Here is a 16837-nt window from a genome sequence, read left to right on the forward strand (position 1 = left end):
TTTATATGAAGCACATGATAGCGATTGGGTAATTAAGCTCCACAAGGGAATTTTATTCATATAACTAACTTGTAAACATACATATATTGTTTGTATCAAAATAAATGGTAGATACAATGACAACAATAGCCATAATAATACAATTGTCTCAAAGAGTGACAACTAGTGTCAAATGGTAAAAGATTATACAAAGTAACAAATACAAGATTGTCACGAATAGAACTCTAATAAAATTCCATAGTTCCACCAAGGCAAAGTTGGGTAAAATAAGTATTATAAAATAATATTTGCAAGACCTAAGGCCTCACTGAGCCTGTTGGGGGTAATAATAGCATCATAATTTGAAGATCTGGACATGTATAGATGGAAACACGGCATTAGATAGCTCTACGTGTTTCGTGGCTGACACGCCACTCATCAGAAGCATGCACGTGGTGGTCTAAAGTAGAAATAATAATAAGATAATCAATAATTAAAATTATACAAGGGGGTGGGATAAAACCCAAACCAACACCGAAGTGTGTACTTAGTAGTGGAGGTCCGACGGTTAATGGTGTGATAACTAGGTGCCAAAGGCATTGAAAACCCATCTCCAACCGGGAGCCCTGGCAGACAACCCACCGGAGGAGCACAGGCAGGCATAGATCCAGGTGGGCATGGAACTACAGAGCATCTCTGTGCGAGGGTGAAAAAGTGAGTGAAATGGACTAATAGTCACTGAGGTGACTAAAAAGGTAAGAAAAGCAAGATGGCACCCGTGTTGGTGAGAGAGAAGAAAATTGTGATACTGGATGTGTTGTCTGGGGCCACAGCAGATTCAGAGCTGTCACTCAAGTGACTATTATATTCCGATTTGGTTCATCCATCTACTACAGAGCTCAGCAACTGGTAGATCATGGCCTGGGCTTGCTGACCCACCATTGCAGAGCATCAAACAGAGTGCAATGCAGAGGGACTACTTTTAAAGTTGGAACTTTAGTAGAGAGCAAAAGCCGCATAATCTGATGCCACCCCTGTAGTGTTGGCTTCTGTCCCATGCAGACCAATAGCAACGGCACTCCTCTTATCCCACCTAGCAAACTCCAGAGTGATGCCAGCAGCAGGTAAGAAGAGATCTTCAGGTCAGTGTGAAGCAATACACTGGGCATAATAGTATAGGGCTGCTCTCATACTGATGCAGATGCAATGCACCTGTGGTGCAGGTAAACCGCAGCACATCAGTGTGAAAACCAGCCTTATAGGGGGCTCAGAACAGTAAGGATTAATTTACATCAGCAGGTTTGGGGGGGTGGTAAAACACCATAATTAAGAAGTGTTTTTGTCACCCCCGCCCAAACCGCACGCCCTTGAGCTTCAGTGGCCAAAGTTGTACACATGCTGCAGCAGGAGTTATACACCACGTCATGGTTGGTGGGTGTAGCCCTCGCCAAGCATGACCCATTCAAGTTAATGAGGCCCCTCCAAATTTACGTGTGAATGGGCCCTAAGGGTGCCACTGCCAAATGCAACTAGAATCTCATTCACAAGTGCAAGAGGCACTGCTGCCCCTCTGAAAACTGATTTGAGTGCGTTTGGCGGGTGGTGAGGAGATATATTGCCTCTGCACCTACTGATTTAAACCCATGATTGCGACATAGTAGTACGGCAATTCGAGTTTTAACCACTTTGCGACCAGCACACGCTGACGTTCGGCCATTTTTTGAAGAGGAATATCTCGGTAACAGCAGCTGCTGCCACAACCGAGATATCCATCTCTTCAGGCGCCGGTCGTGTGTACGATAATGGTGGTCTCTGTGGCGGGCTTCGCTGCGAGATCACCGTTATTGGTGGCAGGAGAGGTGCCACCCCCCCACGCCACTCTCCCGCTCCCTCCGCCGCTTACTGGAGCCGTAGGTAGCGACGGAGGCGATTGGGACCTTTCTTGTCTGTGGTATGGAGACGAGTGAGGCTAAGATGGCCCCCACCCGTCTCTATACCATAGCAGGGCGGAAGCGACTTCAAAAACGTCACATTTTTTCAATGTCGTTTTTTCAAATGACATTTTATTTGTTTCTTATTGCATTTAAGGCCAAATATGAGATCGGAGGACTTTGACCCCAGATCTCATATTTAAGGAGGTCCTGTCACGCTTTTTTTCTATTACAAGGGATGTTTACATTCCTTGTAATAGGAATAAAAGTGATCCAATGTATTTTTATTTTTTTAAACAGTGTAAAAATAAATAAAATCAAGTAAAATAAATAAGACTTAAAAAAAAAAATAAAAAAAAAAAAAACACCCTGTCGCGACGAGCTCGCGCGCAGAAGCGAACGCATATGTGAGTAGCGCCCGCATTGGAAAACGGTAGTCAAACCACACATGTGAGGTATCACCGCAATCTGTAGAGCGAGAACAATAATTCTAGCCCTAGACCTCCTCTGTACTACAAAACATGCAACCTGTAGAATTTTTTAAATGTCACTTATGGAGATTTTTGAGGGTAAAAGTTTCACGCCATTCCAAGAGCGTGACATGTTGGGTATCAATTTTAATCGGCGTAACATTATCTTTCACAATATAAAAAAAATTGTGCCAATTTTACTGTTGTCTTTTTTTTTTTTTTTTTTTATTCAAAAAAGTGAATTCTTTCTTTAAAAAAGCGCTTGTAAGACCGCTGTGCAAATACGGTGTGGAAAAAAAGTATTGCCATGACCGCCATTTTATGCTCTAGGGTGTTAGAAAAAAACAAAACAATAATGTTTGGGGGGTCTAAGTAATTTTCTAGCAGAAAAAAAAAACTGTTTTAAAACGTGTAAACACAGTCTGAAAAAGAGGCTCGGTCCTTAAAGAGGAAGTAAACCCTGATGGGTTTACTTCCTCTTTTTTTCCCTGCAAAGGTAAAGCATAATGGACTACTATGCATCGCATAGTAGCTCATTATGTGTCACTTACCTGACACAGGAGCCAGCGAAGTCGCCGCTGATCCCTGTAGTCCGCCGCGTCCATCTTGCTGGTGGCGTCTCGCAGCTCCGACCAATGACAGCGGCGAAGCCGCGATGACGTCACTCCCGCGCATGCGCACGGGAGTCGCGCCTCGCAGCTCCGCCGCTGTCATACGGCGAGGCCGCGATGACGTCACTCCCGCGCATGCGCACGGGAGTCGACAAATTTGGCAAATCCATTCTTGGACTTGCCGCATTTAGTGCGCATGCGCGCCGCTGTCTACGGCGCATGCGCCGTAGACAGCGGTGCCCATTTTCGGGCAAATATCTCCTAAACCATATAGGTTTAGGAGATATTACTTGGACCTACAGGTAAGCCTTAATCTAGGCTTACCTGTAGGTCAAAGTTGTTTGGAAGGGTTTACTTCCATTTTAAGTGGTGTGAAGAGGCGATACTATGCCCGGTGATCTTTGATCTTCTCCCATGTTGTTCAGGTAGATCACCTCTTTGGAGGTTGCCTACCACTGATCTGCTACATAAAATATTATGTAGGGAGGTGAGGGACAGAATAGCTGGGGCAGAAAATGCAATTAGAGACACTCTCAAAAGAGAAACATGTAATATGTTGTTACTATATTATTCTGCAGAGTTCTTTTCTTACTATCCCTTTTTTTTGTATTGTACCCACAAAAGGTCAATAAAATGCTTTTGAACAAGGGAAAAAATAAATATAATAAAAAAGTGTATCCCCCCCCCCCCCCCCTTTTACCTGCAATTTTTATTAAAAAATTTGTGCGAGAGAGTCTCTCACTCAAAACTTGACTTTTGGATGTAAAGTCAAGATTTGCATAGAACTTCAACTGCAACAATCTGTGGGTTAAAGAACTTGTTAGTGCAGTTTTCAGGTATCCCCTATTTTAATAGCTTTTTGCCCCATCACATGTCAATGTAAAGCACCCAGTGTTGGATGGACTGGATTACTTTAAGTAGCATAGTTATTAATTATTTTCTGCACATAGGGACCTGCCGCCACATCCTTTGTTGTTTGCGCACTAGGTAATAAGCCTCTTTAGGCCTCCCTAATAGATTTGTTTAGACAGCGAAAAAGTGAACACCAGGCCACTGTAAAATAAGATAATCCCGTAAGAATGAAAAATAGATTTCTGCAAAACATTTTTCTTCTAATCTTCTTACTGAAACCATGCATTACATAACTTTCTATATGGGCCCCATTCTAATGAAAAACAAGATTACGATTAAGAGTTTACAGCTCAAATCGATTTAAAACAAAAGTAAATTAGAGACACATGCAAAATATTTGTTGTTTGCATATTAAATGCATATAAAACGTGCACGACACTGGGACAGCCAGGGACCTGTATGGATGTAGAAGGTGCTGTCCATTTTTTAACCGGCTCTGTACCACTAATTTTTTTTTTCGTTATTCCCAAGGCATGCACTTAAGAAAAAAAATAATTAAATTATATTTATGCCAGTGTAGATTTGCCATAAAGGTGCAATGCTAGTGCAGCGTTTCTCAAATCCAGTCCTCAAGGTGTCCCAACAGGTCATATTTTCAGGCCTTCCATTATTTTGCACAGGTGATTTGATCACTTTCACTGCCTAAGTTCCGGTTCACACAGGGGCGACTTAGCTGTCTGACAAGTCGCGCTCCGTTCTGTACTATGGAACCGTTCTAATCGGAGCAACTCAAGTCGCTCCGACTTAGAAAAAGGTTCCTGTACTATTTTTGGGGCGACTTCAGGCGACTTGCATTGACTTCTATACAGAAGTCGTTTAGCAAATCGCCGCTGAAGTAGTGTGCAGATCGCCTCTGTGGGTTGCGCTGCAAGTCGTGTCGCCCCTGTGTGAACCGGCACTAGGAGCCCTTTCGCACTGGGAGGTGCGGGTCATTGGCGGTAGAGTGGCACTGCTTTACCGTCATTTTAGCTGCGATATTTGCCCACTATCGGGGTGGTTTTAACCCCCACTATCGGCCGAAAAAGGGTTAAATGTGTCCGCAAATTGCTCTTTACCGGCGGTTTTGCAGTGGTGCCCATTCAATTCAATGGCTAGGAGATGTTAAGCTCCAAAGATGCTACTTGCAGGAGTAGTAACGTGCTGCAAGCACACTGCGTCCTGCAAGGAGCGGCTCTTTACAGGCGCTATTTTTTAGTGTTGTAGCACCCGTAAAGCACCTCAGTGTGAAAGGGGTCTTAATTGCCACAGCCGTTTCATCTGAGGCAAAGCCTGAAAACATGACCTGTTGGGGTGCCTTGAGGACTGGAGTTGAGAAACATTGGCCTAGTGAACCACTGTTCTGAAACCAGAATGTATGGCAGAAGACCAGACTTTGCCAATTGAGTACTTGTTCCATGTATAGTGAAGCCAGGGTTAGATGACCCTAGAACCTGCACCTTTATACCCAAGTAAAATAAGAACAGGTTCTGTATTTCTACACATGAAGGCCTCACGCACACTGCACGTTATAAAGATGCCAGTAGCTTTAGCTGTAGAATGAGTTTTGCAGCATTTTTTGCAGTTTTTTTTTTTTATCAAAACTATACTCCCACAAGACCTTTTGGCTCAAAAACACAGAGCATCTTTTTTTTTGCGTTTTTAAGCTTTTATCAGATTTAGAGCGTTTTTACAGCTGAAAACTTTTTTTTTCCCCAGCAAGAAAAAGTCCCTGCCAAAAAATGCTGATAACACCCTATGTGTGCATGGACACATAGGCTAACATACAGGGAAGTTTACTGGCTGCAAAAAAAAAAAAAAAAAGAGATCCCTGAAGCCACACACAGCAGCTGTAAAAACGTCCATTGTGCACGAGGCCTAAAGCCCCTTTCACACAGGCTTGTCCGTGTATGGATGACTGGTCCGTCGCCGCTCACTATGTGGATATGGACCTATCAGAGCCCCGCTCTCCTCTATGGAGATCAGATGAAAACAGACTGCCTGTTCTTTTTCATCCGATCCAACAGAAGGATGGAAAACAGGGTTTCAATCCGTGTGGATTTCACAGACAGGATAGCAGCGGATGTCAGCGGACATGTCACCGCTGATATCTGCCGCTCCATAGAGGTGCATGAAGCATCCGATCAGATCCACCTGAAAAACTGACAGGCAGACCTGATCAGAAAGCCTGTGTGAAAGGGGAACAAATCTGTACTGAGCAAAAATGTAGTCCCCTACTGCCAAATTCTCCTTCCAAAGCTCTAGTTCTCTATCGCTGTAATGCAGTTGCCCTCCACACCTTTCTGCTCAACAAGATCAGTTTTGCCTTCACCCAAACTCTCCAGATCCAGGACCTAAAGTTCTGAAGCTGGAGACAGCCAGGAAATAACATTATCAAAAACTTTGAAAAACTAAAGTGGTTGTAAAAGCTAAAGGACTTTGATGAAACGCGTCGGGTGGTGGCTGTACGGCAACTGGAAGGGACGTAGGATGTGAAACCGGAAGTGACTTTTCAGCAGCCCTTTTCAGTCCGGTGAGACACTGTCTTAATAAAATTGGTCTAACTGCTAATATGGTGTGGATACATGTGGCATACATGCTTGTTTTCAATTGAAACATTGGAAGTGTAATGATTGAAGTTGCTTTTAAATAAATCGTGTTCAAGACTGCACTGGTGGAGCTCTCCTTTTTCTTCCCATACATGAGCGCTTTGATCCAGATCTACAGGAGGTGGCGATCGTTGTGGTATAACATTAACCCTTTATGGTTATCCGCTTTATTGCCAAACATGAGAAGGTGAGGCATATTTATTTGAGTTCAAATCTGATGGGGAAGAGGTGGTGTGCGCACATGTGGCGTGGTGTGGAGTGAAGAGCTGGACACTATTGGAGGACTTTCTTGCTTGCACCTTGGCATAGTCTGACACCCAGTCTATCACTTGGATTTTTTATTTTTATGTTGCATTACTATTAACACTTGTTTTATTATTATTATTATTTTTTTTTTCCCTTTAGCCTTTATTTTTATAGCTTTATAACTTTTCACTGTCATCAGCCCATGCACCAATAGCATGCAGCGCTGTCTTGATAGTGTATATTCACTTATGCACTTGTAGTGCTGCTGTTTACCTACAGATATTTGGTTTAGGTGTAAGATTTTTGATTATTATACTGTTGGCTTCAACCATTTCTGATAGATTGAGAAAAAGAACCTAAAAACTGTTTCCCCCAAAATAAGACCTAGCGTGATTGTCGGTGATGGCTGCAATATAAGCCCTACCACCCAAATAAGCCCTAGTTAAAGTCCCTGTAGGTCTTATTTTCAGGGTAGGGCTTGGGGAATTCAGGACATTTCTGCAAATTCCTTTTAGATGGCAAATCCAGAGTTTCACTATAAAAACTTTTCCTAATTTTCCATGACATTTCATGAATCTTGGCTATGTGGAGTTGCAGGATTTCCATCAGGTCAGAGAGATCTACAGCACATTGGGGCTTATTTACTAAAACCGGAGAGTGCAAAAATGAGGCTCACTTCTGCATAGAAACCAATCAGCTTCCAGGTTTTATTTCCAATGCTTAAACATGCTGAGGTTTGAAGCTATGCACAAGTGAGCCCGATTTTGCACTCCCTAAGCTTTAGTAAATAGTCGGGTAAAATAAAAGTTGTGTTATATTGAGATTTACCAAATTTGCCCGATTTCTCCAACTTACCATACGATTTGCTCATCTTCAATTACTAACCAAAGTGAAACAGTTCTCTCTCGAAGACATTTAACAGGAATTAACCGAGGCGGTAAGAATTCCAAGTACTGCAAATCAGTAATTTTATTTGCTAAAACATCAACAATGATCATGGGAATAAAAAAAAATTGAACTGCAAGCATGGAACCCTCAGCACGCACCAAGAACTGGACGTTATGTAATACGGAATTAAAGCGTCACTGACAAACAGATTTAAACCTTGCCACATTATTATAAATCAAACAAGTCCTATCTCAAAGTTCCAGAACTGGCTGATGCAAGATATTTGCATTAGCCAATGACTGCGATGTGACCTCCAAATTATATTACATTATGAAAATGAGCAGCTATTTCAGGGCAAAGTAGAACAATTTGATTTGGGAAGTGAAGCGCTTTTGGAATAAGGGCTCATTCACACCAGTTCAGTTGAGATGTGTTCATATGTACAGAACACAATTGTTCACCTTCTTCACACCATAACATTGCCATGAGGAGGGGTTGCTGTGCGTTACGAGAAAAAAAATAACAATAAAGTAGCTTTTTTTTTGTAATGCAAAGTTCATCTGAAGTCATTATTTGTCACCGACAGTAAAAACAGGCTGTTAAACCAAGTTTTTACCACCCATAAGCAACATTGCTAACAGACATACTATAGACTGCCGTGGCACAGCAATTTATATACAATCTGTCATTTTCTTCCAGGCAGTAGAGTGGCCCATTCAAGTGAATGGTATTGCGCCACAACCGCATCTAATAAATGCAGTTGTGTCGCAGTGCAGCAGGATTACCCTACTCCCCGAACAAAAAAAAAAACAAAAAAAATGAACAAGGCTTTAGGGCCGGTTCATACTATTGCAATGCGAGAACCCTACCGATCGCAGCCAAAACGCACAGCAGTTCACACTGCCATACGCGAACTGCTGGGAAGTGTCATTATATAAGTTAGCGACACCCCCATTTCAGCTCGCATATCGTACTGCGAACTGAAAGATCGGACATGAATCGGATCGCATATGTGTGAACACACAAGTGATCCGATTCTGGTCCAAAGTGAAAAAAGGGTCCTGTGCGCGTTTGCACATAATGCGGTGCGTTATCAACCATACTATCTGTATGGCTGACATCGCATGTAAAGTGAACAGAAGTGCGCTGCAAATTACATGCAATGTCTGCTATCGTAATAGTGTGAACCGGTCCTTACAGTATATCTAGAGCCTCGTTTCCACTGAGCGGATTGGTTCGGTGCGCTATTCTGAGTGTTTCCATTATGAAAGCGGCCCATACAACCGAACCATTCATGGTCCTGCTTCAGATTTGGGACCATAGAAAAATGGTACGGTACGGTTAGGGCAGAGCTAGGATACATTCCACTGATTGGCAGACGGTTTTCTGTCTGCCAATCAGTGTGACGCCACGCTAGGCTTTTTTTCTAAACCCTGTATGGCCCCTGGTGGTCCAACTTGAAGTAGAAACGCTCACCTGAATAGGCCGGACTATTCTAACCCTTCCAAACTGTACTGACTCTAAGCGATCCTCTCAGTGGAAACGAGGCATATATCTAAAACTAAAAAAAAAAAAAAAAAAAAAAAAAAGAAGGGTTTTTCCTAGCCCCATACTGCTAAATGTAAGCTGTCATGGATTGGTGCCGGGGAGTTAAAATTTACGGTATTTGGTATAATGGTCAGGCTATTTCTGGTGCCAACATGGCAGCATACTACCACATAAGGATGTACCAAGAGGTACCAACCAAGAAGGTTAAACTACTAAGTATTTGATGCCATTTTCCACCCCCCACCCCCTCATTCTGAATGGGGGGGGGGGGGGGGGGGGGGGGAGTAGTCAGTTTGGTTTTCCATCTGTGTCTCTTTAGAAAGATCTCCCTTCACTTCCTATTTTGTAGGCTCAACAGGAAGTTAGAGGATAGCTTTCCAATGTGTCTTGCGCTTTAAGGTGTACTCCCCCGCTGCTCTTAATAAATGGCCCTTTTTGAGGGGTACCTGGTTTTGAAAGTACCCACTCCCACTTACACTCAGATTGAAGTTCTTCTCCTGCCCCCTCCTCGCCTTTAGGGACACGTCACAGGTCCCAGAATACTGCGGGACCAATCACAAGGTGCAGCGCGCCTCATGCATGAACAGTGGGCAGCCGGCTGTGAAGCCGCAGGATATCCTTGCCACAGTAAGATGATGCCGCCAGGGACTGAAAACTGCTGGAACAAAGGGCTCGAGTGAGCACAGCGATGGATCCTGGGACAGACGAGTGTCCGTTTATTATAAGTCAGCAGCTACAGTTTTCATAGCTGCTGACTTTAACCACTTCAGCACCCAAAGGTTTTGCCCCTAATGACCAGGGCCATTTTTTGCAACAAGACACTGTTACTTTAACTGACAGATGCTGTACCCAAATAAAATTGATGTCCTTTTTTTCCTCCCACAAATAGAGCCTTCTTTTGGTGGTATTTGATCACCTCTGCAGTTTATAATTTTGTGCACTATAAACAAAAAGGAAGAAGGGGAGAGACAAAGTAAAATGAATAAATAAAATCAAAATGTCTTCAATTTAGGCCAATATGTATTGAGCTACATATTTTTGGCAAAAAAAAAAAAATTTTTTTTATTTCAATGAGCATATATTGATTGGTTTGTGCAAAAGTTTTAGAGTCTACAAAACAATGGGATATTTTAATGCATTTCTTTTTTTTTTTTAACTAGTAATGGCGGCGATCAGCGATTTTTTAGCAGGACTGCGACAGACAAAAATCGGACACCTGACACTATTGACCCTTTTTGCTAACCAGTGACACTAATACAGTGATCAGTGCTAAAAATATGCACCTTTACTGTACTAAGGACACTGGCAGAGAAGGGTTTAACACCAGGGGTGATTAAATGTGTGCTTACTAACTGTGTGATTGATGGTCTGACTTAGCAAGAACACAAGATCTCCCTCTTCTCCCGTCAGATTGCGGGTGGTCGGCGGACATTGGGTTTGCCAAACCCACTGATTGCGTCTCTGGCTTTTGCACAAAATGGCATGCAGGTACATGGATTTCATGCAATAGAGCTGACCTGCCACAGTAAATATGGCAAGTGGTTAATTTTTTTTGTTTTAATTTGACTAGAACGCCTCGTTAAATGTCCCTGAGGAAACAAGTGTCTCTCACTGGATCTCTCAAAAAAAAAAAAAAAAAAAAAAATTTTTATATATATATATATATATATATATATATATATATATATATATATATATATATATATATATATATATATATATATATATATATATATATATATATATATATATATATATATATATATATATATATATATATATATATATATATATATATATATATATATATATACTTGGCCACATTTGGTTCAATGCATTCGTTGGACCGAACAAGAAAAAAATAAAAGTTATGTCCAGGTCTATTTTTCCTGACCTGAATAAATGTGGGCAGATGTTGACAGAAGCACGTCCACTTACATCTGACCACCCATAGGGATTCCATCATAATATGAAGAGAAAATTGGAATGACACAGATGTCACATACGTATATATATATCCTTCTTTTCTATTGCCAAATGTGGCAGGGGGAAGGACTTGGGGGGGGGGGGGGGGGGGCTCTGCTTTAACGTGTGTTAAGATAAAGTTAAACTCTGGGAATTACCCTTGCAATTGACCTCTCCCTGTATTGCAAGGCTTATAAGGTTAGTTCACTTACCTCTGTGGGTGATGAGCTGTCAGTGCCCACACAGCCAGTGTAGTGGTCTGGGGATTGAAAAATGGATGCTTTTCTCCCTCTTTCTGCACTGCTTCTGGGACAGATTAGAAAGATGCTCTGTGCTGGTGCCGACCAATCGGAATCACTCCAATCTGTCCAGTTTGTTTTAAGAAAGAAGAGGGAGAAAGAAGAAGAGGGAGAAGAGCGGGGATTTCAAATTTCCCCACCGCTAAACCAGCTTTGGGGGCATTTACAGCACAAGACCCACAAAAGCAGACTAGAGCGGGGACTGGGGAAATCTGAAAAGGTCAACTTACACTTTAAGACCTCGCGTAAGCCGGACATTATAAAAAGGCAAAAAATAAATAAAATAAAAAAAAGAGCGTAGTTGTTTTTAGGATTTTACATTATTTATACATTAGCATTTTTAGTACAATTTTACTCCCACAAAAGCTTATGGCTCAAAAACACTGAAAAGTCATGTTTTTTTTTGAGTGTTCTTCAGGTTCCACGCACACTAGCGTTTTTTTTAAGCTCCTATAAGTTGTTATTAGCATTTTTATACACCTAGAAACTAAATAGTGTTATCCTATGCACACTACTTTATGCCATTAGCATTTTTTGAGTTTCAGCTTCTAGGAGCAGAAAAAAAAAAAAGTTTTGTAGCATTTCCTGCAGTGTTTTTTTTTTTATGTTGGAAAAAGTTGTGTTCAAAGTGCTGAATATTTAAAGCATATCTGAGCTGTCAGAAAAAGGGGGCGGAGAGCTGAAGTCACTCCCTAGAGAGCTCAGTAAGAAGGGCTCTGAGAGCTGATTGGAGGGGAAGTAAGGGACACCCCCCTCCTCCTGTCACCATTTTTCTCTTGGTGTCAGAAAACTTGTCAGAAGTGATTCATGCTGATAGCAGAGGAATAAAGCAGCAGATAGAAAATGACACTCAGTGCTTTCAATTAAGACAAGTACCCACCATAGAGTGATATGCTTTGTTCATATTTCATGTCTGAGGTTTACAATCACTTTAAAAGAGTAGAAAAAAAAAAAAAACAAACACACACATTAACAGTCAGCAGCTACAAATACTGCAGCTGCTGACTTTTAATAAATCGGACACTTACCTGTCCCAGGGTGCAGCGATGAGGGGGAATGAAGTCCCGCTCGTCCCCCCCCTCCGCTCAGCGGTGCTGGCATTCTAACTGAGAAGGCACAGCCGGGCAACCACTGCGCATGCGCAAGCGGCGTTGCACAGTCATCTGGGACCCGTTGCGAGTCTCAGATGACTGACAGGAGGGAGGGGGCAGAGCTGAGCAATTCCTGCGCCGAGGGGAAGTGATGTTACCAGCCTAGGCACTGAAGGATGCAGACTACAAGGGACACCCTAGCAACAGGCATTTAGAGGAGAGTTATATATATAAAAATAATAATAATAATAATAATAATAATAATAATATTATATATATATATATATATATATATATATATATATATATATATATATATATATATTTTTTTTTTTTTTTTTTTTTTTTATTAATAATAAATAATAATACATTTCCCAAATTTTTTTTTGTTTTTTTTGTTTGTTTTTTTAAGGATTTTAATGACATTTTTTTTTTCTGTGGAACACTACTTTAAGGGCTCCACATTCCTTCATCTTTACTTTATCGTTATATAGAAGTACAAGTATAATAAATTATTAGAAGGGGTCTCCAGAGATATTACAAGGGTTCCTCCAGGTTAGAACGGTTGGTGTACTCGGTGGAACTAGAGAAGTAGAAGAACAACTGCAAATTCTTTAAAGTGCTGATATAGAGATATATATATATTATAATATAATCGATCCATCTATCTATCTATCTATATTATATATATATATAGCCCAACCCTGAGCTCAGTGCTCCCAACGTCACACATTGTCATTTATGTTTTTCCCAAGCTGATTGATTTGCTTGTAAATATTAAGCAGTATATGGCCAGCCTATACAATCTGATTGTACGATCTTCCCAAGATCTACACATAAAAATACAAGGACAAAGCAAAACAAATGTAACATTTTTTGGAGGATAATTTTAGTTTATATTAGTTAGCAACAGAAAGTTGTTCTACAAATCAGATTGTATAGTGTATGGCTTGATCAATACAAAAAAATAAAACCATGACACCTGATGGAAAGGGGGGGGGGGGGGGGGATACACACAGAGCTCATTTATCACCAAACCCCCCAGCACAGAAGAAGACATGTCTGGACACAGGGGGGCTCCATCCCAGGCAGGCTGGGGACACAGTGACACTAGCAGGCTCAGTACAGGAATGTGCCCCTCTCTGCTCTCCTTACCTGGGACTCCATACTGCCTGACGTGCTGCTGGGGACAGCTTGGGACAGCAGGAGGGACATGTTCCTGTGACGATCCCTTGTCCCCGGTCCTTCCTGTACGTGCAGCTACAACAACAGCAGCAAGCACAGCCCCTACAGCTGTGCACAGGCGACCGAGGCCACCTAACTTGCACTTCCACTGAGCTAGGCAGACAAGGCAACGCCCACCTCTATCCAACCACGCTATCCCATTGGACGTAAGCTAGGGGCTGCAGTTTAAAGCTAACAAAGAGACCGGTTCTGATTGGGCCGTACCGGCACAGGAAGTCACGGTGATTGGGGGAAGCAGTGTCAGCCTGGAGCGGCCATATTGAGTGGGGCATCTCAGCTAACATGATTATAATAATGTATTGCTGTCTGGACTATAGGACTTTATGTTGTATTTCTTCAGGTATACGTTAAAGCAGAACTGCAGGCAAAAATGTTTTTGGATAGAGTAAGGGAAAGGTTATAACCCATGGGATTTTTTTTATTTTTTTGCCGGAGTGTCCCATTAGGGAGATTTCTCTTCACTTACTGTCCTATAGCCACAGCAGGAAGTGAGAGGCAAGCCCTCCAAGGTGAGGAAATAGCTGGTTGTCACCAGATCTGGGAAAATTTCTACTAGTCCTGTTCTGGTGACAACCCAAACTTTGGGATTAAGGCTGGCCATACGTTATTCAATTTTCTTTAGATTTACCTTCAACTATGTAATGTAAGGGCCTGCCTGATCACATATACATTAACCACATAGAGACCACAAGATTTTCCCCCCTAATGGCCAGGCCATTTTTTGCGATACGGCATAGTGTCGCTTTAACTGACATTTGCGTGGTCGTGCGACTTTGTACCCAAACAAAATGAATGTCCTTTTTTCCCCACAAATAGAGCTTTCTTTTGGTTGGATTTGATCACCTCTGGGGTTTTAATTTTTTGCGCTATAAACAAAAAAAAAAAAGGGAAGATTTTTGAAAAAAAAAACAATTTATTACTTTTTGCTATAATAAATATCCCCACCAAAAAAAAAAATTCTTGTTTAGGCCAATATGTATTTTTCTACATATTTTTAGTAAAAAAATAAAATAAAAATCCCAATAAGCGTATATCGATTGATTTTCGTAAAAGTTATAGCGTCTACAAAATAGGGGATATATTTATGGCATTTTTATTATTTTTTAAATTTTTTTACTAGTAATGGCAGTGATCTGCAATTTTTTAGTGGAACTGCAACATTGCAGTGGACAGATCGGACACTTTTGACAGTTTTTTGGGACCAGTAATATTTATACAGTGATCAGCGCAAAAAATAGCCACTGATTACTGTATAAATGTCACTGGTAGGGAAGAGGTTAACACTGGGGGGGTGATCAAGGGGTTAAGTGTGTTCCCTGGGAGTGTTTCTAACTCTATGGGGGCTGGGCTGACTGGAGGAGGAGAGAGATCGCTGTTCCTAATGACTAGGAACAGCAGATCTCTCTCTACCTCCCCTGCCAGAATGGGGATCTGTCTGTTTACATTGACAGAATCTCGTTCTGGCTCTCATTCCCGTGGCTGCTGATACAGCTCTTTAAATGAGCCAACGTACACCAATGATGATTTGCAGGAACTTGCCAACCTGCTGCGGTGTAACAATCGGCAAGTGGTAAAGGTTATATTCAAACATATGCAGAGTTGGACGCACCGGACCCCATGCTGTGAGCCGTGACTGCAGCATATGTTTACGGAGCCTGAACATTTTTCGATTTGGCCTCATTTTATATGGTTTTGGTAAATCTACAGGAAAATTATATAATGTATGGACAGCCTTACTTTCACTTTTTGTCATAAACATGACACATAGAGAGGGTGAATCTCCCTAATGGGGACTCTGGCATCAGTAAAAACCCTGCAATCCTTCTCCTCTCTATCCAAAAAGGAAAAAAAAAAAAGGTTTTGCATTCAATTACCCATTTCAGAAGTCAGGTTGGACTTTTTTATTTATTTATTTGTTTATTTTATTTATTTATTTGTTTATTTTTATGGCATGTCATGTTATTTTTGCATTCTTTAAAGTGGTTAAAAAGCTTTTTTTTTTATATATACTTACTTGCTCTGTGCAATAGTTTTGCATAAAGCAGCCCCAATCCTCTTCTTCTAGGGTCCCCCACCAGAGCTCCTGGCTCTTTCTCTTCATCAGGTGTCCCCAGGAAAAGCCACTCGTTCCCGAGTCCAATGATGCAGACAGCGGGACTCAGCCTTGCCCCCCCCCCCCCCCCACTCCTGTGTCTCCAGCAGCAGGAGCCAATTGCTCTGTCTTCTATCAATCTGTCCAATGAGGAGAGAGACAGCTGCTGGAGCCGCTGCACTTGTGCACATTGCCGGATCAGATGGGCTCTGGTAAGGAAAGAGGGGGGGGGGGGGGGGGCCTGAGGCAGCTGCAGCACAGAAGGTTTTTCACCTTAAAGCGGTTGTATACCCCGTTTAGTGATTTTTACCTACCCTGTACACCATGCACCAAGTCCTGTCTCTGTAGCACTATTATAGCAGTCCTGCAGTTTACAAAATGCTTGCTGCTCTGTCTTTTCAGGACTTCATAGATAATGGTTGTCCACCAGGGTGATACCGGTACATCACTCTACTTCTGCATATATAAAGACACAGGAATAAGATCAGTGCTAGGTGTATGTCAGCAACATGATTCTGAAAAAAACATCTGGATTGCAACATATTAAACAGAGATAATATTGTGCAAGATGCAGTCACACTGTCAAGGGGGTTGTAGCCTGAGGTCTTCTCACTCCTATCAATGTATGATCTCCTATAAAAGCGGTGGGGATCTATTCAGAGGCTGCTTGCCATTTGTCTAAGGGCCCATTCCTGTGCGTTGTCTTAACGCATGTGCATTGTTGTGCATTGTATTAAGGCAGCTCCTTCATTTTGAATGGGTTGCCAACACACAGGATCAGATCAAAACCAGACACGCAGCATTTTGTTTCTGATGCAGTAGTATGTTTTGGTGCTCTGCGACACATATGCATCAGAGCGGAGTTGCGTTGGGGTACAATTCAAAATGAGTGGCACAACAACCTGCCAACATTACAGCAAAGCAAAAGTGTGTTTCTGTTTTAAGGGATTTTGAATTGTCAGATCCTTTCTTTCA

At 41.9% G+C, this 16837-nt stretch overlaps 1 protein-coding gene across 1 annotated transcript in view; it reads right to left on the bottom strand.

Annotated features, from left to right (window-relative positions):
• WBP1L (WW domain binding protein 1 like) overlaps positions 1-13870 on the bottom strand; it is a 102681-nt gene extending 88811 nt beyond the window's left edge. Inside the window, exon 1 of the mRNA XM_077455296.1 lies at positions 13681-13870. Coding sequence (XP_077311422.1) covers positions 13681-13740 — 60 coding nt within the window. The 5' untranslated portion in view covers positions 13741-13870. The remainder of the gene's footprint in view (positions 1-13680) is intronic.
• Between the last annotated feature and the right edge of the window lie 2967 nt (positions 13871-16837).

Source organism: Lithobates pipiens, unplaced genomic scaffold (genome assembly GCF_037356315.1).
Source record: "Lithobates pipiens isolate NorthernLeopardFrog02 unplaced genomic scaffold, aLitPip1_a1.2 Scaffold_25, whole genome shotgun sequence".
NCBI classification, from domain to species: Eukaryota; Metazoa; Chordata; class Amphibia; order Anura; family Ranidae; genus Lithobates; species Lithobates pipiens.